Below are 25,410 nucleotides of genomic sequence, written 5' to 3' on the forward strand. Positions count from 1 at the left end.
AACAACTTAATTTCTTGAGTATTTTTGAAAGAAAAAGAAAAAAAAGAGTTGTCATCACTCATCAATAATGTCTTTTTTAAGATTTATTGTTTCAGTTTTCTTCTTGATTTCAATTTTCGGAGCATCGAATGCTCAATTAAGTGCTACATTTTATGCTACTACTTGTCCTAATGCTACAGAAATTGTACGTGGTGTCATGCAGCAAACTCAAAGTACCGATGTTCGTGCTGGTGCCAAAATTATTCGCCTTCATTTTCACGATTGCTTCGTTAACGTACGTGAATTTTATTATGAATTAAATAAACGTAAATTTAATTTCTGACAAACGTTCTCATCTGAGGGAAAGTTCGTTGAAAATTCGCACTTTCTCAGTACTGTTTTTTTCACGCATGTTTATGTACTTATTAATGCATTATTATAAGTTAGGAATTTAAGTTACATACACTATCGTACATAATGTAGGTAAATACACTATATAAATATAAGTTTTCAAGTTATATAAGGTTATCACTCTATTTTCTAGATTATCATATCAAGCGTAATATATATTTACAGTTACCTATTATTATACCTGATAGTAACAAAAAAAAAATTACCCTGTTAGTGTACAATATTTTTTATATATTTCTTTTACCAATGTTTAAAAAAATATTTATACAATCAAATTATTTATGACTTCATATTAATTTATAATAACTTGATAAAATTGATAACTAATATATTATCATAGGTTAAACTGCCCTGATAGTATTATTATTATTTTCTTTTTATAGGGTTGTGATGGGTCCATTTTGCTAGATAATGCAAATGGGATTCTAAGTGAAAAAGATGCAGCTGCAAATGTAGGTGCTGGAGGATTTGATATTGTGGATAATATTAAAACTGCGTTGGAAAATGTGTGTCCTGGTGTTGTTTCTTGTGCTGATATTTTAGCACTTGCATCTGAAATTGGAGTTGCCTTGGTAAGTCATTTTTTAAAGTTTTTTTACTGTTTGGTGTTTAGTATTTGTTTTGATATTTCAATTAGTTTGAATTCGGATCATATAAGATCAATGGCGAAATCACCGATATAGCTAAGAACTCAAAAAAAATATTAGTTTTAGCTCAAATTCTATTATATCAAGAATCAATAAACTAGTAATTTTGAATTTGCCTCTGCGTAAGACTCATTAAAGGGGATAGCGCTATAAATAACAACATACCCAGTGTGATCTCGAAAGTGGTATGTGAAGACCGATAGAGTGTACGCGTACCTTATCCTCTACTATCTTATGAAGTAGAGAGGTTGTTTAGATGAAAAGGAAAACAATCTATACCAAAAAAAAAATTATTTACAAAGCACAAACTCGAGATATATCTGGATAAAGATAGAATGATCTTATCTATCTCATCATAACATTAACAGGGGCAGAATTAGAATACGAATTACGAATTCAGCTAAATTCAGTAACTTTAGTCCATAAACTCTATATTTATCTTAATATATAAATAAAGAATTTTAATTAGTTAAAATATTCTAATTTTTTCAGGTTGGAGGTCCAACATGGCAAGTTCTTTTAGGAAGAAGAGATAGCTTAACAGCAAATAGAAGTGGAGTTGCCAGTGATATCCCAAGCCCATTTGAAAGCCTTGATGTTATGAGACCACAATTCACCAACAAAGGAATGGATATAACTGATCTTGTTGCTCTATCAGGTAATTGATCGATTCGACTAATTTAAATTCATATATTCTTAAAAAAGATCGTCAAAAAAAATTACAATTACTTGAAAACTTGATCTCGAGGCTTCTGATTAAAGTATGTAAAAAACTTTGACCATCCCATTCCCACCACACTCCTTCTCAATAGGCGCTTTTCGGCAAAGAGAATTACATGAGTAAAAAATCTTTATACGTATATTTTAATATATTATAATATGAGTTATATCAAGATAGATCGTCTATATTATACCTTATAGGGAAAGGGGTCCTTTTTCCAACCTTGCATGGATGAGATGTTTAGTACACTGAACAGAGCTTACATCATTCTAACTTTTAAATGATCTGATTGTATATAAAAAAAAAAAATTATACAGGGGCACATACATTTGGGAGAGCAAGATGTGGCACATTTGAGCAAAGGCTTTTCAACTTTAGTGGAAGTGGTAGCCCTGATCCAACAATAAACTCAACATTTTTACCAACACTACAAGGAACTTGTCCACAAGGTGGAAACAATGGGAATACTTTTGCAAATCTTGATCTAACAACTCCAGATAATTTTGATAACGATTATTACAAAAATCTTCAAACTCAACAAGGATTACTTCAAACTGATCAAGAATTGTTTTCGACATCGGGATCCGATACGATCGCGATAGTGAATCGTTACGCGAGTAGTCAGAGCCAGTTCTTCAATGATTTTGCTAGCTCGATGATTAAATTAGGAAATATCGGTGTGTTAACGGGAACTAATGGAGAGATTAGGACAGATTGTAAGAGGGTTAATTAGTTAATTAGGAATGGTTTAAGTTATATATGCATGATCAATTGTGTTTGTGTTTATGTACCAAAAGAGTGAGATTATAAGTGTAATTTTGCTTCTTTTTTTTAAATGTAATGTGTGCTAAAATAGCAATCCTAAATAAGAATGGAATGCAGAAATAGCAATTCCAATAAGCATTTTAATTATCATTTACAGATTCTGTTTCAGTTTATAGGTCTTACTTTCCATATTTTCATCTTCTTGAAAAGCAAAATACGTTAATTTTTATAGAACGGAGAGTATATGTGATGAGAAAATTTTCACATTGGTTAATTTTAAGAACTATGACTAGTTGTTAAATACATTAAATGGACACTAACTGAGCAAATCACATTTGTAGGCCGACAATTTTTCTGGATGAAAAATATATGATTCAGTTGACTATGTCAAATTAGGTCAACACATGAGGGAGTACTAAATTAGGTATATATCGTCTAAATTGATCAGACACTTCAAAAATATTATCGGATTTATATAGAATTTTCTAAAATTTCTACTAAAGAATATATACGACACATACCTATCGATCAATATTTTCAAAGAGTCCGCAAATATAATGTATTTAACGCACTAATAAATGATTTAACTGAGCCAAACTTGAATTTCTCATAAGAACAATGATGTTAAATGTTAGAAAAATTTAATTAACTTATTTTTTCTTCTTATTGTTGTAGTTCTAATAGTGATTTAGATTTAATTTATTATGAAATATATATTCCAAGTATTCTTAAATAGTCCTTTATTTTAGTCTTAAAAGAAAAAGGATGAAAGACAGGATTTTCAATTAATTAATTAAATAAATATTAATTAATTAAAAAATTAAAGGAAATTTGGTCCAAAAAGATTATCAATCAAATTCGTAGCCGGAGCCGAGCCGAGCGAGCGAGCGACGACGATGACGACGCGAGGGGAGACCCTCTTCTTGACCCTTTAGCAACATGAAGGAGTGCTTCTACTTTTAAGTAGGAGACTTTTTCTTTCCACCACCTATGTGGGACAAATGCTTATTTCATAAAGCAAGAGAGAACAAGTCATTTTTTCCTCCACTTTTTTTTCCTCCATTTCCCATTCAACCTATCAATTAAATCCAACAGTAACAACAATAACATACTTAGTGTAATTTCATAAGTGATGCCTGGGAAGGGTATGATGTAAGAAGACCTTACTTCTTTAATGACCCTTAAGGTCATTTTTGATAATTTTTATAAAATGACTGTTTTACCCCTCTCAGTAGTTGTCCGAGTCATGATCGATTAGTTCTCGAAGTTAGTTTTGGAGTTGTAACGTGGATTTGAGGTACTAAGTTGGAAATTCTTGAATTTTTTATCATACAGTTGACTTTGGTCAACATCCAGAGTTTCGATGCTCAAAATAGAATTGTGATGACTCTGTTGGATTTGGAGGATGAGTTTAGGCTTAGGAGTGGTCTTGGTTGAATTTTTAGAGATCCCGAACTCGATTTGGTATTTTTAGACTTTAAGTTAGTTTAGTTGTGACTAATTAGATTTTGGGTCAAGGAGACCTCAAATTCGAATTCAATTGGATCCATTGAGTCTGAAATATCATTTCCAAGCTAATAGCATATTTGGTTTGTGTTCGAAAAATTCCGTATGAGTTTTGGGTGCATTTTTTAAGCTTCTTGGGTACTTTGGCGCTGTTTCAGCAAATTGTTGCAATTAAAAGGTTCATTATTAGTTTTAAAGATCGAAAAATTATTTTGAAACTTCTGTAAATTTGAGCATGGATTGAAGGATTGATCTGCAAAGTTTGGTGCATTTTCACTAAGCTAAAATTGGACCTTTATCAGAAAATATGAAATAATTGTTTATCGAGATGAAATGATATTTTACTGGGGAAACGAGCACAAAATTGAGTTTTGATTGAATGAGAAGGTCCATATCATTATTTAGGACATTTAGAAAAAAAATTGGGGCATTTCGCTACTGTATGAAGTAGCTACGGCTCTTTTAGTGAAAATTTAAGTTGTTGATTTTCTGGTGCAAAATAGAGTTGTATAGGTATATAAATTTCAAACTGTGTTCATTTGGCATTTTGAGCGTATTGGGAGTTCTGGAGCTCGGAATAAAGTGATTCTTGCGGTTTTCTTCTCGATTTAATATGGGGGTTAGTATCTGATACTCAATTCGATATTTTCTCATGATTTCTTCATCTAGTTATCTCCCTATTCGCAAATTTCTTGGGGAAAATTGGAGTTTTATAGATTCGGACTCTGTTTTTAATGAAAAGTGTATATTTAGGATCCTAATATTTCTTGAAATATTTTTCAAGAAATATTTCAGATTCTAGTCGGACTTTCGAATTCAGGTATTGGAGTTTTCTCAAGAATATGAATTTTAGTAAAATTGATGATTATGGACTGATTTCAACTCCATTTTAAAAATGGGTTTCACCGTTGGTTTTCAAATGCTTTGGGTAACATATGTATGTATTAATTTTCAAATTTTCCCTTCGTTTTCGGAATTGAGTTTTTGAGCCGTTTTGACCCTTTTGCCCGAATTTTATGAAATTGGTATTGTTAGTTTCAGAATCTTATTGTGAATCATTATTTAATTAGATTCTGATGTTTTGGATACTATTCGGAAGGGGAAGGCTCAAGTGTTTGATTGATCGTGATTTGACAATGGCAAGTGAACTTTTAAAACTCCGTAAATCTTGTAGAGTCCTCGAATTTCCTTTCTTGTATGCGTTGGAGAGTAATTAGAATGAGGTGATGTGTTATTATTCATGTAAATTAACCTTAACAAAAGAACATGGTTAACAAAAAGACAATGTGTGCTATTGTTGTGATCGAAAATGTGAAGTCCCTTGACCTTGATCTTGATGTGAATTTGATGAGATGTTATATATGATAACTTATTGTGATTGTGAAATTAATGAAATTGACATATTGCTCATAATTGATAATGGGAATTGGCTTGAAGTGATTTCTCATTGGTTGAGCCTAATTGTGGTGATACAGGGGTGATAAATCAGAGAGTTGATAACTCATTTGATATGATTGATGTAAGTGATGGTGTTGATATACTAGTGAAAATGTGACGTGATTTATCTTGATATGAATTGCGTGTTGTTGTGGTCATTGGTGAAATTATGTATAACCATTGTTGTCTCTGTGATTGACATACTTGATATCGATGTGACTTATTTGGTGATGCTGATAAGGTATTGTTGACCTATGTGCCATATGAACTATGAAATCTAGGTTGGGTTGATTTCTGTGCAGGTTGTAGTTGAGGAGGTTCGTTTGGGATGAAAGGAGTTCATGTATTCTATTAGATTTGTCTTGTTTTGTTAGTTGGTTTGTTGAGTACCATATTGTTTGGTACTCACTCCTTGTTTCTACACTTGTGTAGGTTCGGAGTCCGAACCGTGAGTTGAGTCCTATTTCTTTTCATCTGAGTCTTCTAGGTAACTTGAGAGGTAGTTGATTGATGTCCGACGATCTCCCTTGTCCCTTTTACTTATGCTTTATTCTATTTGAGAAACAAAGACATTGAGACTTGTAGTTATCTTTTATTTCCGTTTTAAGTAGAGGCTTGTACATGTGACAACTAGATTTTGGGAGTTATTTGAAATTATTTAAGTCTTCCACATTATTTCTGCTTTTATTAGGTTTAAGCTGACTTGTCCCAGTGGATTTGGACAAGTGTCATCAGATCCAGTTTTGAGTCGTGACAACTTCTACCTTTTGGGGTAGAGAAATTATTTTTGAAAGATTCTCATCTCAAAACAAACATAATCAAAGCATAATAAGAAGAAGAAAAAATCAACAGCAAAATAGCAAGATAAACAGAATAAATGAAATAAGATTATCTTAAAATACTCCAAAATCCTTATTGGGGAATTGCTATTTTAGCATAACATGTCTTATTTGGGAACATTGCTATTCAGCACACATTACAATAAATAATAACAACATATCCACGATAAAACGTACGCAAATTTTACCCTTATCTTTGAGGATTTCATTGCATTTTCACAAAAAGCAAATAAGAACATACATAAATTAAAGAGGATTTAATTAAATTAATTAATTAACCCTTTTGCAATCTTTCCTAATTTCTCCCTTAGTACCAGTTAATGGACTTATATTTCCCAATTTAATCATTGAACAAACAAAATCATCAAAGAACTTGTGTTGGTTATTTGCATAATTAGCCACTATTGCAATTGTACCAGATCCAGATGTAGAAAACAATTCTTGATCAGTTTGAAGTAGCCCTTGATGGTTCTTAAGATTTGTGAAATAATAATTATCAAATTTATCTGGAGTTGATTTATCAAGATTTGCAAAAGTACCCCCATTTCCACCTTGTGGACAAAGTCTTTGTAGTGTTTTCAAATAATTAGGGTCTATGGTTGGATCAGGTCTACCACTTCCACTAAAGTTGAAAAGTCTTTGATTGAATGTTCTACATCTTGCTCTTCCAAATGTATGTGCACCTACACAACCATAAGAAAAAAAAATATATTTATACTATCAGATCATTAATATATGGATTGTCTGATGCATGTTAGCAGGGTTTGGGAAGGGTCGCACCTCTGATATAGATATTCTAGTATAGTGCAAGCGTTAGTGGTTACTTTCACGGTATTGTTCCTAGACTCCCTTTCACATTACAAGTATTTTTATATCATAAGATAGATGGGGAAGTTAGGATAAATGGTACTCCCTCCGTCTTAATTTACACAAAGGTGTTTGGATAGACGCAAAATTTTAGAATGAAATGAAGATTTTTGAAATTTGAAAGATAAAACATATTATAGATATTTGTGAGGTTATAAATCATTTTGTTAAGGATAAAATGAGAAACTTAAAATTAAGTTGTTGCTACTAATTAATAAAATATAGAAAGGTGTCATTTTTTTCTAACGGACTAAAATTGTAATACATGAAATTTTACTATCAAAGGGGCGTGGTGGAATGACAAATCTAAGGTCCTCATGTATATTCTTTAGTCAGAGATCTCGAGTTCAGGCTCTGAAATTGTCATTACTAAAACCCTTCATATATAATAAAAAAAATTAAAACGTGAATTTAAATTAGTCGAACTGGTTACCTGATAGAGCAACAAGATCAGTTAAATCCATTCCTTTTCTAGTGAATTGTGGTATCATAACAGCAAGGGTTTCAACAGGACTTGGGATATCACTATTAGCTCCACTTTTGTTTGCTGTTAAGCTATCTCTTCTCCCTAAAGGAACTTGCCATGATGGACCTCCATTCTGAAAAAAAAAAAAGAAAAATGAAAGTAGCTTGGTATATAAAATATTTCGTGTTCAAACAAGCTTGAAAAAAGTGGTGTAATGTAGGCGGTCTATTCTGATACAAATATTAATAATTAATTCAATAATTTAAATTCATAATTTATAGATCACACGAAAATAATTTTACGTTGTTTCGAGATTATATTCTCCCTCACATAGTCACATGCATCCACTAGTAATGTAATGAAAATTTTATACTATCAATTTAATTTAATTTAATGCGCTATAGAATGTTATTTGCCAACTAATTCTATTTATTATGAATAGGTACTTCTAATTATCCTTTTAAATAATCTGATAGTATAAAATAAATAAATTAAACTCTAGGATGTAAATTTGGATTAATCATAAAAATAGTGCCCACTTGCCACTTTTCCGTCACAAATAATAGTAGTTGTCATGAAGTTTGAAATTCAACAGGTAAAATTTTATGACACTAGCCATTTTGAATAATAAAAGTTCTAAAAAATGACTATTTATAAATTTTTACCTGAATTAATTTAGATATTAAAACGGATACCAAATAGCAGACGAAAAACAAAAAGAATTAGAGAATGTGACATTTTGGGACTTACTATTTACTAACATCAACAAATACTTGGTATATATAGTCGTGCAAGTAGAGTGTATGTATCTTATCCCTATCTTTTCGGAATACAACTTAACAAAATTAATTTTTTCAGAATCATTTGAAAGAAATTAAAAAGTAAAACGCTACGATAAAATTCTGTGACTTACCAAGACAACTCCAATTTCAGATGCAAGTGCTAAAATATCAGCACAAGAAACAACACCAGGACACACTTTTTCCAATGCAGTTTTAATTTCATCCACAATATCAAATCCTCCAGCACCAACATTTGGATTTGCATCTTTTTCACTTATAATTCCAGTTGCATTATCTAGCAAAATTGATCCATCACAACCCTGTACCAAAATTAAATGTCATTAATTAATTATTATATTGACAATATAAAAAATATTTATATAAATAAGTCGCTATATAAAGTAATTACAGGTTAAATTCTATGATATAAGTATTTAATTTGATTTTTTTTTTCAAACTACCTTATCAGCTTATAAAACTTAAATTCATGATTCTGCATGTCACACTTCATGATATGATAACATGAAAATTAGAGTAAAAATCTAATCGTATAATCAGTTAAATGGGTGTGTGTCGGATCCTCCAAAAATAATGTATTTTTGAAGGATCCAACATGAATACGACATCATTTTTGAAGTGTCCGAACAGTATAACTATTCGTGCATATATCACTTAAATCCTTAATTAAAATGGTAACTGATAATATAATCTATTATTTTACGTTAAACTATAGTGAATAATGTAAAAAAAAATCTTTACACTGCCAGTATACATTAACACTTAATGTGTCAAGACACATAAACATGCATGAAACCATAAGTTAAAGAGAAGCACTACTAAATTTTTTTGGAAATTCATGTTTTTTTAGTAATGAAATTCACATACGTTAACGAAGCAATCATGAAAATGAAGGCGAATAATTTTCGCTCCGGCTCGAATATCTCTACGTTGAATTTGCCCCATAACACCACGTACAATATCTCTAACATTAGGGCAAGTGCAATCATAGAATGTAGGACTTAATTTATAATGAGCATTTGATACTCCAAAAATTGAAACCAAGAAGAAAATTGCTACTATAAATCTCAAAAGAGACATAATTAATAATTGACACAATTTTTTTTATTAATTCTTGTTTTTCATGTAAAGAATACTTAAGAAGAATTTGCTATTTATAGAGAATTTAGAAATGAAGTAGAAATAAATACTTGATTAGATATGTTATAGCTACGTACCACCAATAAGGTTTGTGGTTGAATTGTACTATCATGACAGAGTCAAAATTTTAAATTTACGTGTACAAAAGTTAAAAAAGATAGCTTATTAGTATTAATCAGAAGTTTAAAAAGATAGCTTATTAGTATTAAAATCTATATTAAGTGAATTTCGTAACAAATGTAGCTTTTTTTGCATTCCTAAGTGGTAAGTATTTTTTCATCCTTAATCAAAGGGTTCGGATTTCAATTCTAATAGAGGTAAAATTAAAGCACTAGGTGATTCTAGCTATCCGTCCAAGTCTTGGTGGACAAAGTCACAAAGGTGGAGCCAAGATTTGAAGCTTATGAGTTCTAAATTATAATTAATTTTTAAAAAAGTTATTGAATTTTAAATTAATAATTAGTATATATATATGTGTATATATATATATATATATATATATATATATTAAATGGACTTTTTAAGAAAAATACAGAATTAATTGAATCAAAAATTATTGAGTTCGATCGAATTAACCTCAATCGATACTCTAGGTTCGCCTCTAGATAAAATTATTCGGTACATGTGCTGGTGGGAGGTAACAGATATCCTAAGTAAGAAATTCTCTTAGGTAGAGAATGTTTCACCCATAAAGTGTGATATTAATAAAAATTAATCGGACTTCAATATGAATGCGGTCCAAAATACATTAAATGTTATAGCTATAAATGTGAGAAAATTAGATAGGAAAACGTACATACATCCAATTAGCCGCCTTGTCACTATTTCTAAAGAAAACAAAGTGATAATCAAGAACCACATGGATATGACTAGTTCAAAAGATATACTTTTGAAATACAATTGGATAATTTAATTTGAGATTGTAATTGCATGGACAAAAAATTGGTTAGGTAGGGAAAGGATTTTATTAGAGGGTGGAATAAATTCTTGACATAAAGTGATGGGTCTTTAAAAAAAATAGTCATTTTATTGTATATGTTATTTTAAATTTTTTATTCAGCGTTCGGTACATATTTTGAGGCACTAATTAATCCTATGTGTTGGAAAATCTTATTTTGGAGAGTAAAAAGCATAAAATTTATCTTTTAAAGGGTAAGCGTAATTGATATTCGGTATTCACTTTTGAATCCGACTAATTTCAACTCATTGAAAAGTCCTGCTTTAAAGGGTAAAACGCATTTGGTATACACACTTTGTGGCTCGGTATGATTAATCTTGATATATTCTTGCTGAAAAGTACTGCTTTGGAGATAAAGCGCATCTAGTGTCTGGTTCGTGCTTTGGATCCGAACTAATATCTTAATTTTTGTTAAGAAAAAATAATGCTTTGGAGGTGAACTTAGCGTATCTAGTGTCTGATATATACTTTAGAGCCCAACTAATATCTTGATTCCTACAGCTGGAAAATCCCGCTTTAGAAGATAAAGCTTTTTCCTATCAAAAGAGCCTCTGCTTTCAGAGTTTGAAGTTCAAATCTCTGATTCAAGATGGAGGGGCCACTTATCTCATAGCGGAGGCAGGATTTGAACTTCATGAATTTTTAAATTTTAGGATAACAATATATATCAAATGTTAATAATTAAATTTTGAATTTAACTTTTATACATATTAATTGAGATTTTTAACAAAAATCCAAGATTTCAACTAAAGTTATTGAAGTGTTCAACCTAACTCATTCGTTTGCTTTTAGATCTACCCATCACATCGTGCCATGTGCTGTATTTGTAATTAATTACAATGGAATGCATTATTTTTTAAAAAAATTGACATATATACTTAGCTTAATTATGTGATTAATACAACTAAATCGTTTTGATTTAACTACTGTGTCTCATTAATTATGTGTGATTACTATAAGTGGACATAGTCAAACTAAGCTTGAATAAACAATATGATTAAGATATGATAAATACATGTTTGATTTTACCAATATGTCAATTAGCATTAATGAAGATGTTAGATTTAACGATTACGAGTTATGAATTCAACATTCTTAAAGTAATTGAATAGTAAATTCATGATTTATGCATATTAGATTATTATTTTTACTATTATTCAAAATTTAGATTAAAATTATTGAATTTTATCGAATTGATACCGCAGAAAATATTATTAAGTGACTACGTTTACTCCAAGTTTACTTCTTTGACCTAATAGTGAATTAGTTAAAAGTGTACTTCATGAAATCACAATCAAAGAAACACGTACTACTTAATAATAATTATATTTAAGAGATGCCACCTACTTATTTGCATGATAGCTTTGTCTTTAATACGTAGGTATTCGAGCTTTATCTAAATTTTTTGTATCAGTAGTATTATCAGTTTTTTTTTTTACTATTTTATACTTTGATTTTATTATTTACATGTTGTTATTTTACTTTGATTATCATATTATTTGTGTTGCTAATGATTCTTTCGCTCTCTTTTTCTATGCCGTTTCTTCAATAATGTATTTTATTGACTTTATTGATTTTGATATGTTTACTTAAGTTGTCGGTCTATTAAAAATAGTCTCTCTATCTTCGTATGATAGAGATAAGATTGTGCACACACCACCTTTTTAAAATTCCACTCGTTAAAGTACATTAAATATATTAGGAATAAAACAATTAAAAAAATTAATGCAAAAAATTGACACTCTTTCTCATTCTTTTTTTTCTGTATACGAATCTTATCAATATATATTTAATGTTTCGATTTAAAATTTGATTTTAGATCACTATTTCGTTCAGCCGCCATGTACACGTGTATGGCTACAAATTGAATGAGTTTTTTTGTTGGTCTAAAAAATAAGTGACTTTTCAATTAAATATGTCTCTACAAAACAAAGAAAAAGAAAATAACAACAAATTCATACAAGGGACAATTTATTTGACGTTGATATTGATAAAAGACACTTAAAATCAATCAAAGATGGAAAATAAAATACATAAGTGACTTTTCAATTAAATATGTCTCTACAAAACAGAGAAAAAGAAAATAACAACAAATTCATAAAAGGGACAATTTGTTTGACGTTGATATTTCTAAAAGACACTTAAAATCAATAAAAGATGGAAAATAAAATACAAAGAGAAAAACTTCACACATATTGATGTTGAACAGGAGTTTTGAAGTAATGATAAAATTATCTCTTTGTGATCTATAATTTACGAGTTCGAGTTATGAAAGCACTCACTAATATTTTTATTAGAGTAGACTGTCTATTGTATCTCTCACTGAAATCAAAAATTGCATACAATAAACGCAGTGTGGTTCAGCCTTCCTTTCGACCCCATGAATATCTACACACTAGTGACATGATGGTGTAACAGTAAATCGATCATGAGGTCATGACTTCAAGCTGCGAAAACAGCATGTTGCATAAATATAAAATTATGCATACAATAGACTCAATTTAATTTGACCACATTATGAAAAAATAATTTAGAAGGGCTTAAGAGTAAATACTTACTCGCCCGAATGTTTACTCCAAACCAATGAAAGCTTCCATGGTTAAGTGATATAATGAAATGAAAACATGCAGTAACTAACTATAACCAGAAGTTTACAAAATAACCACATGCCAGAAATGACACAAACATTGCAAAACATGATTACTTATTCCAAGAAATGTTCTTTTCGCACAAATTTGTAATCTTTGTGCAAAGATTCACACCAATTCATCACTTGTCTTAGAAACATGTAGTAAGAGACCACAAGAATTGTGTCCGATTAAACGAACCTCGAATAGTCTAACAACTCATCATGATCACTCAAATTCACGTTTATTCAATCAACGTCGGGCAGTAGAACTGCAAGTGTTCTTTTACACTAATGTTACAGCAATAAGTAACAAACGCATAAGGGGCTCGGGGCAGTATCGTTATCTGCTGAGCACTGTAGGGAGAAGGAAGTCTCAAACTTGACAAACTCTTCACTTCTGCCAAAACACAGTGCAACAACCACACTACACTTTTTGAATTCTCAAGAAAGACCGATTACCTTTCCAGTAGACGTGTCAATGTCAATCTCGTAAAAACAAGGCCTCGTAGGCAAACCAGGCATTGTGCTCATTGTTCCAACAAGAGGATAAATGAATCCCGCGCCAATGCTTGCTCTAATGTCCCTGATGGGCAGGATGAATCCACTAGGAGCACCCTTCTTCCCGGCATCATGTGAAAATGAATATTGTGTTTTCGCCATGCAAATTGGCAGATTTGTAAAACCTTGTTTGGTATACATCTCAATCTGTTTCTCAGCCTAATAGCAAAGATATCAAAGTCCTTGTTAATAATATTGACCAATTGTACGTATGCTTTCAACCTATAATGTTTGGACTTTTCCAAAATGTTGTCGGGTGCGTATTGGATCCTCCAAAAGTAGAGCATTTTTGGTGCATCCAATACGGGTACAACAACATCTTTGGATAGCCCGCGCAACATAGCTTTCAACAATATCAAAGTCTTCTTTCAGACTATAAATTACAGAACAATCCAATGTTATCAAAGGCGCGCTTAAGACTTGTTGTAGCAAGGCTCAAGATGTGTTGAGTGCTTTGCCTCACTTCAGTGTCGTCATAAAGGTTCTAAGGCATACTTTTCCTAGTCAATGAACCTGTTATGAAGAGGCGACACTAAACAATTGATATTTTACTTTGTCGTATTTTTTTCAATTTCCCTGTTCATATAATTATAATTCTTGGACTAAACATATATATATCTATATGTTATGAAATATTCTATCTTTAACAAAATAAAGCGGAGAGAGTAAGAGAAAAGGAAGGAAAACAGAGGAAGAAAAAGAAAACGAGAAGGAAATGTAATTTGTATTTGTTTTGTTTTCTTTTTTTTTATATTACATTTCATTCTTCATGCCAATATGGCATATATATATAGGAGAAAATTAGTGGGCTGCCCACTTTCAGTGGGCCCCACTTTATTTAAATAACTTTGTGGACATTCCACTTACATCCCACTTAACACTCCCCCTTGGATGTCCACGTATAATGTGCCGCTATAAAAACACTTTACAAGAAATAAGATACATAGTTATTCGGAATATCCATAGATATTGTGTCTCATTAAAAACCTTCCTAGGAAAACCCAGTGGAAAAAAAAACTAGCGAAGGAAAAAAAATACACATATCTGGTAATACGCATGTAAGATAGCATGACCCCAAACAGTAATTGGCAATTTTGTTTTCATTAGTAAAGGTCTTGCTATCAATTGTAGGCGCTTTATAAATGACTCTGCAAGGCCATTTTGAATATGAACATGAGCAACAGGATGTTCAATTTTTATCCCAATTGATAAGCAATAATCATTAAATGCTTGGGATGTAAATTCTCCAGCATTATCAAGGCGAATGGCCTTAATTGGATAATCTGAGAATTGCGCTCTCAATCTTATTATTTGTGCTAACAACTTCGCAAACGCCAGATTGCGAGATGATAACAGGCACACATGAGACCATCTAGATGATGCATCTATTAGGACCATAAAATATCGAAAAGATCCACTAGGTGGATGAATAGGTCCGCATATATCTCCATGTATACGCTCTAAAAAACTAGGAGATTCGATGCCAACCTTCAGGGTCGATGGTCTGGCAATTAATTTGCCTTGATAACAAGCAGCACATGAAAATTCATCAATTATAAAAATCTTCTGATTCTTTAACGGATGTCCAGTTGAATTTTCAAGAATTCGTCTCATCATTATTGATCCAGGATGACCTATTCGATCATTCCATAGCACAAATGTATTTGGATCGGTAAACTTCTGATTTACGATCATATATGCTTCAATTGCACTAATTTTTGCATAATATAAGCCAGATGATAGAGTTGGTAATTTTTCCAAAATATATTTCTGGCCTGAGACACTCTTGGTTATACCAAGATATTCAATATTCATTTCATTTAGTGTCTCAACATAATATCCATTTCTGCGAATATCTTTAAAACTTAACAAGTTTCTTGGGGATTTAGAAGAAAATAGTGCATCTTCTATAACAATTTTTGTCCCCTTAGGCAGAATTATAGTAGCTCTTCCGGAGCCTTCTATCATTTTTGAATTACCAGAAATTATAGTAACATTAGCTTTTCTTTTAAGTAAATTGGAAAAATATTTCTCGTCTTTAAAAAATAGCATGAGTTGTTCCACTATCAATTACACAAATATCCTCTTGATTTATCATTGATCCAAACAAGATTTGAGGCATTTCCATATTTTCTTCAATAAGAAATACAATAAGTATTAACACATGGTATATTACACAAATTTTATTTATTTACATTGACTAGGAAAATACAAACATCATATTTAATACAGATAAAAAGAAAAATATTTACATATTATTAATCTTGTCAATATTCATATTTTCGTCTGGAAAATTAAAGAAATCAGCTACATCCAAATGCATGGGCTCAATATTATCTTCAGAGATAAAATTTGTCTCTACATTATTTTCGGCCCTTTTCAGAGATGCCTGATATAGCTGAACAAGACGCTTTGATGACCGGCAAATCCGCGACCAGTGTCCCACACCTCCACATCTATGACATATTGTTTCTGAATTATTCTTCGGTAAAGCTTCTGGCTTTTTACCTTGCCTTTTATATTGCTGGTTATTTCTCGGTGCCAGCCGAGCATCATGATTAAAATTTCTTCTTTGACCACGACCACGAATAGGGTCATGGTCTCTTTCTCGTTGGTTATAATTTGCCTGATTTACTTCAGGGAGTGACAAAGAACCAACTGGCCGACTATCATGATTTTTCATTAATAGTTCATTATGTCTTTCAGCAATAAGAAGGTGAGAAAGTAAGTCAGAATATTTTTTAAATTCTTTTTCGCGATATTGCTGCTGCAGGAGCATATTCGCGGGTGGAAATGTGGAGTATGTCTTTTCAAGTTTATCTTGCTCAGTGATCTTTTCTCCGCATAAATTTAACTGAGCTATAATTCTAAATAGAGCAGAATTATATTCAGTTATATTTTTGAAATTCATTAATCTTAGATTTAGTCAATCATGACGAGCTTGTGGAAGCATGACCAACTTCAGGTGGTCATATCTTTCTTTTAAATTTTTCCACAATTTAAGGGGGTCTTTTAATATAAAATATTGTAATTTTAGCCCCTCGTCAAGATGGTGACGAAAAAATATCATGGCTTTAGCACGGTCTTGATTGGATGTCATATTGTCATCTTTAATGGTGTCTGCCAGACCCATTGATTCTAAATGAATTTCGGCATCAAGTGCCCATGATGAGTAGCCTTTTCCAGAAATATCAAGAGCAGTAAATTCAATTTTTGAAATATTTGTCATTTTATGAAAATAAAATTAAATAAAACTCTTACCACTTTTGTTACCTTGAATAAATAGCAGAGCTTCGTGCTGATAACGTGTTATGAAATATTCTATCTTTAACAAAATAAAGCGGAGAGAGTAAGAGAAAAGGAAGGAAAACAGAGGAAGAAAAAGAGAACAAGAAGGAAATGTAATCTGTATTTGTTTTGTTTTCTTTTTTTTATATTACATTTCATTTTTCATGCCAATATGGCATATATATATATATATATAGGAGAAAATTAGTGGGCTGCCCACTTTTAGTGGGCCCCACTTTATTTAAATAACTTTGTGGACATTCCACTTAACAAGGTTTTTAACGAGACACAATATCTATGGATATTCCGAATAACTATGTATCTTATTTTTTGTAAAGTGTTTTTGTAGCGGCACATTACACGTGGACATCTAAGGGGAGTGTTAAGTGGAATGTAAGTGGAATGTAAGTGGAATGTCCACAAAATTATTTAAATAAAGTGGGGCCCACTGAAAGTGGGCAGCCCACTAATTTTCTCCTATATATATATGTCATCTTGACGAGGGGCTAAAATTACAATATCTTACATTAAAAGACCCCCTTAAATTGTGGAAAAATTTAAAAGAAAGATATGACCACCTGAAGTTGGTCATGCTTCCACAAGCTCGTCATGATTGACTAAATCTAAGATTAATGAATTTCAAAAATATAACTGAATATAATTCTGCTCTATTTAGAATTATAGCTCAGTTAAATTTATGCGGAGAAGAGATCACTGAGCGAGATAAACTTGAAAAGACATACTCCACATTTCCACCCGCGAATATGCTCCTGCAGCAGCAATATCGCGAAAAAGAATTTAAAAAATATTCTGACTTACTTTCTCACCTTCTTATTGCTAAAAGACATAATGAACTATTAATGAAAAATCATGATAGTCGGCCAGTTGGTTCTTTGTCACTCCCTGAAGTAAATCAGGCAAATTATAACCAACGAGAAAGAGACCATGACCCTATTCGTGGTCGTGGTCAAAGAAGAAATTTTAATCATGATGCTCGGCTGGCACCGAGAAATAACCAGCAATATAAAAGGCAAGGTAAAAAGCCAGAAGCTTTACCGAAGAATAATTCAGAAACAATATGTCATAGATGTGGAGGTGTGGGACACTGGTCGCGGATTTGCCGGTCATCAAAGCGTCTTGTTCAGCTATATCAGGCATCTCTGAAAAGGGCCGAAAATAATGTAGAGACAAATTTTATCTCTGAAGATAATATTGAGCCCATGCATTTGGATGTAGCTGATTTCTTTAATTTTCCAGACGAAAATATGAATATTGACAAGATTAATAATATGTAAATATTTTTCTTTTTATCTGTATTAAATATGATGTTTGTATTTTCCTAGTCAATGTAAATAAATAAAATTTGTGTAATATACCATGTGTTAATACTTATTGTATTTCTTATTGAAGAAAATATGGAAATGCCTCAAATCTTGTTTGGATCAATGATAAATCAAGAGGATATTTGTGTAATTGATAGTGGAACAACTCATGCTATTTTTTAAAGACGAGAAATATTTTTCCAATTTACTTAAAAGAAAAGCTAATGTTACTATAATTTCTGGTAATTCAAAAATGATAGAAGGCTCCGAAAGAGCTACTATAATTCTGCCTAAGGGGACAAAAATTGTTATAGAAGATGCACTATTTTCTTCTAAATCCCCAAGAAACTTGTTAAGTTTTAAAGATATTCGCAGAAATGGATATTATGTTGAGACACTAAATGAAATGAATATTGAATATCTTGGTATAACCAAGAGTGTCTCAGGCCAGAAATATATTTTGGAAAAATTACCAACTCTATCATCTGGCTTATATTATGCAAAAATTAGTGCAATTGAAGAGGCGACACTAAACAATTGATATTTTACTTTGTCGTATTTTTTTCAATTTCTCTGTTCATATATTTGTCATTCATGCTTATAATTATAATTCTTGGACTAAACATATATATCTATATCTATATATATATATATATAGATATATATATATGTATGTATGTATTTGTATTTTTTTCCTCCCTTTGCGCTTTTTTCCATTAAATAGCGCTTAAAGCCCAAATGAATATTAGAATTTTTTTGTGCTTTTTGCTTTGATAACACTGGAACAATCTCAAATGGATCAGACGATCAAGGATAGTTTCAATGTTGTGATTAACATAAAAGGGGCGTTCATAACACGCCAAGCCACACCTTGGCTGCCGCTTAATCTATATACTTACGGGAAAAAAGGGTCACCACTCTGATCTTTGATTTTTACTTAGATTCATAAGCTTAACCCAGTCCTACCAACTCAAGGAACAAGTAGCAGATGACAGTCAAAGCATCTACGAAATGTAAACTTAACTCTCGCATCTGTAGCAACTATAAAAGAGATGTTAAACACCAAATTGCTTTTCTGAATTTGTTTACGTACGTAGAACAACAACATACCTAGTGTAATCCTATAAGTGGGGTCTGGGGAGGGTAGTGTGTACGCACCTTACCCCTACCTTAAAAAGGTAGAGAGGTGGTTTCCGATAGACCCTAGAGAATGACTAAAAATATCAGAAAGAAAGTGCAGTAATAGGTATGAGCAATCGAACAATCTACCTCTTCAGAGTACTCTACTCCATCAGCACCATATGATTTTGCTATTGCCTCTATTTTATCTTTGATACCTATATCCAGCGGGTACAGGAATTTTAGTGACTCTGTTGCATTCTCACAGGCCTTCTGAACTGCAATTCCGAGGTCCACCTGAATAAACAATTCCAGCTTATCAGTGTTTCAGATTAGTAGCTAGTAAATCCCGTAGCAAAGCGGTCAACACCACACCTTTACAATTTTTTTCATGTTATTGTTCAAAATAAGGATGGAGGATAGAAACAACTTAGAAGTTCCATACGGTCATATCGTCATTACATCACATAAATTCATGCCAAAATGTGAGAATCTTCAATTCAATAAACTAGATCCAAACTAATAAACAACTTTCAAAAGAAATAAGTAAATAATACTTGATGATAATACTCCTAAAAAGCAAATAAATATCTATTTTTTCCATTCATCTACATGCTTTGTGGGATCACAAAGATCTATGAGAAGTGGCTAGATAAGAATCGATAGTATGTAGTTCCAATTCCAAAGTTGTTCCAGTATGTAGTACAAAGCTTCCGATTTAGCTTCTTTTTGTTCATCCTAGGATAATAAACAATTAGTACGACCATTATGACAAACAAAATTAGCTTCAAGCTCCTACTAGAACAAAAACAAAGGACTGCCATCATGCATACGTTGTTGGCTCTATAATGGATTTGATAGGACATTTAGTTAATCCCGAACCAAATACTGGGCGGAAAATTATGCTGTTCAACTTGGATAAGTGCTTCTCTTGACTGAATATTTGAGTTATTTAGAATGTCTTTTGTTTGGAATTCAACATTCATTTCAGATTTGTTGCTCGGCCTCTACAAAAAATGTCAACAGGTGTGTGTTGGATTCTCCAAAAGTAGTGTATTTTTGGATAATCCGACACGGGTGCGGCATCAAAAGTGAAGATTCCATGCAACTTAGCTTTTCAGACATCCTTTTTTATTTTAAGAATTCTTTTGTGTGTGCCCCCGGGAAAGGAGCACTAATCGACAAAGGTCCAATACTACACGGAAGACTTACCGCTCCTTTGCCACCATGGGCATGATGAGTACAAATTACTGAATCAAATGCTCCTGCAGTTAATGCAGCATTTTTAACTGCATTTAGTTCTGCTTCAGTATCAGTTGAGAACGCATTGACGGCAACCACAACATTTACACCATAAGCCTTTGTATTTGAAATATGCCTAGCCAGATTCACACAACCAGCTTCCACTAGTGCGAGATTCTCAGTTACATAGGTATTGTCAAGAGGCTTTCCGGCAGTGACTTGAGGTCCTCCACCGTGCATTTTAAGGGCTCTTACCGTGGCCACAATAATAGCGCACTGTGGTTTCAAGCCACTATATCGACATTTGATGTTCATAAACTTCTCTGTCCCAATATCAGAACCAAAGCCAGCCTCTGTGACCACAAAGCCACCAGGTCCTACGAGCTTTAATGCAATCTTGTCAGCAACAATAGATGAATTTCCATGAGCAATATTTGCGAAAGGACCAGCATGAACAAGAACAGGGGTGCCCTCAAGAGTCTGCATAAGAGTAGGATTAATGGCATCTTTCATCAAGACAGTCAAAGCACCTCCAACCCCAAGATCATCAGCTGTAACTGGATCACCGGCCTTGCTATTCCCGACTACCATTTTTCCCAGCCTCTCTCGCATATCAGCTAGTGATGTTGTGAGGGCTAGAACTGCCATTATTTCACTAGCAACTGAAATATCAAATGCTGTCTCCCGCACCATCCCCTTCTCTTCAGGGCCCTGACCTATGGTAATTTTTCTCAAAAACCTATCGTTGACATCCATGACTCTTCTCCATGTGATGGAAGCAGGATCTATATCTAGCCTAGCAAATTTACTGATCTCTTCAGGAGTAAGGTCTTCGGGGGCCGTCTTGTCAATACCAAGTTTCTTCAAGCGCCTAAACATTATGTCACAGAACTTCCGTTTACCTTCTTTATTTGGTGGGCATAACCTGTTAAAGAGAGCCTTGTCAGACTGTGTAGATTCATGGAAGATTCGTGTATCGATCGCAGCAGCCAAAAGGTTATTTGCTGCTGTTATTGCATGAATATCTCCTGTTAGGTGAAGATTGAACTCATCCATTGGTATCACTTGACTGTAACCACCTCCTGCGGCACCACCCTTGATTCCAAATGTTGGTCCTTGTGATGGTTGGCGGACACACGTCACAACCTGAGAGCACCAGGTGGAAAGGAAACTGGTCAGAGAAAAAAATAGACAGCATATATAGGAGGCAAATGCTGACATGGATGACGCCTTTTTATCAAATACCATGAAAAGAATAATTGTGCGTTATGATAAAATAAAAAAATGTATGGGCATCATTTGTTCAGCTGCTCAGCTATTAGTTACTGGTTTAACTTTAGATAAGAATACAAACCTGTATGTATACAATATAGACTTGATATCTAGATGGGGTTTTACAGTCTCTAAGAAACTTAAGACAAAAAGAAGATGATACGAGCGAGCGATTCAGTAAAAAGGAATAACCAACTCTTTCCTCTGCCCAAGATTTCTCTTATAATCGCATGATATTCCATGGGGAGGAGAGGACCAGGTAGCACCAATATAGCCAAAAAGGACATCTTTAATTTGATTAATAAACAAGATTCTATCAAAATACTAGACAATGAAGACTCTGACTCGAATAACAGAATCTACATCTTGATTCAGAGACCTTAAAAATGAAAAACGCTTGTCTTTATCTATCCAACTTCTCAACATATATTTCCTTTTTCTCGCTGTTGTCCATCAAAACCAAATAATATTACCACATTTCTTCATATATCTATTATCCTTCTTTACAAGTTCAAATGACAACAGATACTAGTTTACAAGCATATATTAGCTTAAAGTTAAGACACAGATAACTATTCATTTTCTTTAAGTTGGTGAGACAGACATTCTATAGAGAATTCAAAGTTACCTTTTTATCAAGGAAAGCTCCCAAAGCCTGGCAAAGACCGACTGTGGTGGTAGACTTGCCTTCTCCAAGAGGGGTTGGAGTAATTCCTCCAACCACCACATAATACCCGCCCTCACTTCCTCCAACATCATCAAGCACAGATAACAGCACCTAGAATCACAACAAATTCGACATATCAACTCACCAACTATAAAAGAAAATCCAACTTATTAATATACACAACAAAGCACATGTCACATTCATAAGTAAAAGACTTCACGTTCACTATAGTCTATGAAACTAAATTTTGAAAAACTGCAAAATCAAAGTACCCGATGAATAATAATCACTCATCAACAAAAAGTAGTATTACAACAAATGAATATTTCTTCCCATCAGTCATAGCCTTGCTGATGGGAGGCGGCAGGTATCCTGTGGAATTAGTCGAGGTGAGCAAAAGATGGCCCGGAAACCACGGTTATCAAAAAAAAAACATATGAATGCTCCTAAACATTTCATATTTACATCGGCTAAGACTTGTAGCTATCATGTAATTAACTACATACCAGTGGAGAAGATATCAACTTCTTTTTCTATTGAGAACATAAAAGGAACCATACCTATGCTCCTCAATCACATTATTCTTCTATGCAGACCAAGCGAAATCTAGCAAATTATCGGAACTTAATGCAGAAGAGTATAGCATAACAGTAACAAGTTAACAATACGAAATTGTACAATTAATGGCTCACATAAAATCACCTTATCAAGAACTGAATTCTTTTGCTATTTGAACTTTTAGTTTTCTTTCATTAGGCAATACTTTTAGCAGAGAATGAATGTCAACCAATACACAGAAGCAGAGCTACCCTTATTCGCAGGGAGTCAATTGACACCCCTTCGTCCAAAAAACTACAGTGTAATTAAGTCAAATTCTTCTATGTATTATATGCTCCCTCAATTTCAATTTGTTTGTCTTACTTTTCTTATTAGTCCGTTTAAAAAAGAATGCCCCTTTTCCTTTTTTTAGCAACCCTTTAATTCTAACTTTCTACATGTTAAAGATCATAAGTTTAAAGGCATTTTGGTACATTCTACGTATCTTTAGTTTAAGACCACAAGACTCAAAAATCTTGTTTACTTTGTCAAAACCAGACAAATAAGTTGAGACTGAAACGGAGAGACAACTATATATTGGATCTTGTTGGCTTCTTCATATTTACTTCTTTATATTTTGAATCTCCCGAACGAAAATCCTAGCTCTACCACTGCCAATACATATCTATTCTTCTAATCACCAATTAACATGGATTATAAAAGTAAACCAAAATCTACAAAAATAATACAACAGAGTACTAGCAAAAAATCCAAGTAAAATGAAAAATATACAAAAACCATAGAAATGTGAAATAACAGAACAAGGTTTGATTTCTCGTATGGTCACTCAACTAATAGTTATTATTGATTCGAGTTTTCTTCATCAAAGAAAGTAACTTTCTAAGATAATAACTATTAGTTAATGACTATCTAAAAAATCAACTATAACATATCTTTAACACATGAATTTATATTCAAATGGTAACAAGTGAAAAAAGAAAAAAAAAAGGTATTACCTTTGCTTTATACTTTCCATACAAATCATAATGCTGTGAGCTAAGATTGAGTTCTTGAGCAATCTCAGAAATATGAAGAGGTTCAACAGAGTTAGCAATATCTATATCTGCTGGAACAGGAGAAACAACTTCCAATTTCCTTGTTGTCTTTCCCATGATTTCTTTTATACCCTTTTTTCCCCTTTTTCTAAAAACTTCAAAATCTTGATTTTTCCTTCAATGGGTGTTTCCAAGATTGGATTTTTAGATCAGAAAATGGTTCAAAATGAAGAAAAAAAGAGTCCAAGTCAATTCTTGCCAAAGGGTATGTGAGAAAAAGGAGGAAAAAAAAACAGAGTTGTTGGATTTGTTGAAGAGATGTTGACAATTTTGCTTAGATAATCCTAATTTTAAGGCCTTTCTTTGGAAGAACTTTATCTAATGTGTGATGCATTGGATTTGGTGCCATCCAACATAGATTTTTGTGGTAGATTTTTGAGTGTGCCACTAGTTTTTTTTTTTGGATTTGGGTGTAGAGGTGGACACGGGGTGGGGGTGGTATGATATTAGATTATTACATATGTAATTTTATAATTTTTTGGTATTTGATATTTGATTTGAGATCGATTAAATTTGAATTTACATATTGAAGAATCTTTTTTTATGATGTTTTTAATAAGATTTTTTTTATTTTCAGAGTTTTAATTATTTGTGTAATTTTTGATTTTTTAATATTCAATATTAGCAGCTCAACTAAATTTGAACTTGCACATTGTCATATCATTTTTTGAATAATGATTTCAATAAATAAAAAATCGTTCTCAAGATTTTGAATATTTGTGTAATTTATCAATTGTACTTTATTTGTTTCAACTTAAATGATGGAATTTGATTAATTCCAAAAATTGAGTTACAAAACTTGTGATTTTAAAATATGTCTATGTGACTATACAAGCATGTGTTAAAAGATGATATTTTTGGTTTTATTCCGTTTTAATTTATACGATGTAGTTTAATTAAGTCTATAAAGTTTGAGAAAAAAAGATAATTTTAACTTGTCGTTTAAGCCTGAGGTGAGTCGAGAGACCTAGAAGGCTGATTTTACGTGAAATTCAATAGCCTTTTCTCAAACTAGATATACATATCGAGAGATTCATTAAATATTTATAGATATTTAAATTTAATAATTATTACAATATTAACTTGAAGTCCGTAGGAATTTATAAATTTCAAATATTGAGTCTA

General features: G+C 32.2%; 3 protein-coding genes across 3 annotated transcripts; 1 reads left to right on the plus strand and 2 right to left on the minus strand.

The window, feature by feature from the left end:
• Positions 1 to 2,673, plus strand: LOC129887793 (lignin-forming anionic peroxidase-like). The gene is made up of 4 exons (XM_055963020.1): positions 1 to 274; positions 774 to 962; positions 1,530 to 1,695; positions 2,076 to 2,673. Exons 1-4 carry the CDS (start codon positions 68 to 70, stop codon positions 2,489 to 2,491), a joined length of 978 nt encoding a protein of 325 aa, XP_055818995.1. The 5' UTR covers positions 1 to 67; the 3' UTR covers positions 2,492 to 2,673.
• Positions 2,674 to 6,378: 3,705 nt separating this feature from the next.
• Positions 6,379 to 9,563, minus strand: LOC129887794 (lignin-forming anionic peroxidase-like). Its single transcript, XM_055963021.1, has 4 exons — positions 9,306 to 9,563; positions 8,552 to 8,740; positions 7,606 to 7,771; positions 6,379 to 6,988 (listed from the first exon to the last, which is right to left on the minus strand). Exons 1-4 carry the CDS (start codon positions 9,516 to 9,518, stop codon positions 6,576 to 6,578), a joined length of 981 nt encoding a protein of 326 aa, XP_055818996.1. The 5' UTR covers positions 9,519 to 9,563; the 3' UTR covers positions 6,379 to 6,575.
• Positions 9,564 to 13,391: 3,828 nt separating this feature from the next.
• LOC129887795 (formate--tetrahydrofolate ligase) lies at positions 13,392 to 24,669 on the minus strand. The gene is made up of 5 exons (XM_055963022.1): positions 24,187 to 24,669; positions 22,595 to 22,744; positions 20,665 to 21,840; positions 19,603 to 19,749; positions 13,392 to 13,882 (listed from the first exon to the last, which is right to left on the minus strand). Exons 1-5 carry the CDS (start codon positions 24,340 to 24,342, stop codon positions 13,607 to 13,609), a joined length of 1,905 nt encoding a protein of 634 aa, XP_055818997.1. The 5' UTR covers positions 24,343 to 24,669; the 3' UTR covers positions 13,392 to 13,606.
• Between the last annotated feature and the right edge of the window lie 741 nt (positions 24,670 to 25,410).

Source organism: Solanum dulcamara, chromosome 4, assembly GCF_947179165.1.
Source record: "Solanum dulcamara chromosome 4, daSolDulc1.2, whole genome shotgun sequence".
NCBI classification, from domain to species: domain Eukaryota; kingdom Viridiplantae; phylum Streptophyta; class Magnoliopsida; order Solanales; family Solanaceae; genus Solanum; species Solanum dulcamara.

Bases quoted from the DNA above. Each gene is read 5' to 3' on its own strand.
- LOC129887793 (XM_055963020.1), top strand. From the start codon at position 68: ATGTCTTTTTTAAGATTTATTGTTTCAGTTTTCTTCTTGATTTCAATT. The intron at 275-773 runs GTACGTGAATTT...TTCTTTTTATAG, and splicing joins TTCACGATTGCTTCGTTAAC to GGTTGTGATGGGTCCATTTT. The intron at 1,696-2,075 runs GTAATTGATCGA...AAAATTATACAG, and splicing joins TGATCTTGTTGCTCTATCAG to GGGCACATACATTTGGGAGA.
- LOC129887794 (XM_055963021.1), bottom strand. From the start codon at position 9,518: ATGTCTCTTTTGAGATTTATAGTAGCAATTTTCTTCTTGGTTTCAATT. The intron at 7,772-8,551 runs GTAAGTCACAGA...TTTTTTTTTCAG, and splicing joins CTGAAATTGGAGTTGTCTTG to AATGGAGGTCCATCATGGCA. The intron at 6,989-7,605 runs GTAACCAGTTCG...ATGGTTGTGTAG, and splicing joins TGATCTTGTTGCTCTATCAG to GTGCACATACATTTGGAAGA.
- LOC129887795 (XM_055963022.1), bottom strand. From the start codon at position 24,342: ATGGGAAAGACAACAAGGAAATTGGAAGTTGTTTCTCCTGTTCCAGCA. The intron at 22,745-24,186 runs GTAATACCTTTT...TTGTGATTCTAG, and splicing joins ATGGAAAGTATAAAGCAAAG to GTGCTGTTATCTGTGCTTGA. The intron at 13,883-19,602 runs GTAGATTGTTCG...CTTTGCTATTAG, and splicing joins GAGTAGAGTACTCTGAAGAG to GCTGAGAAACAGATTGAGAT.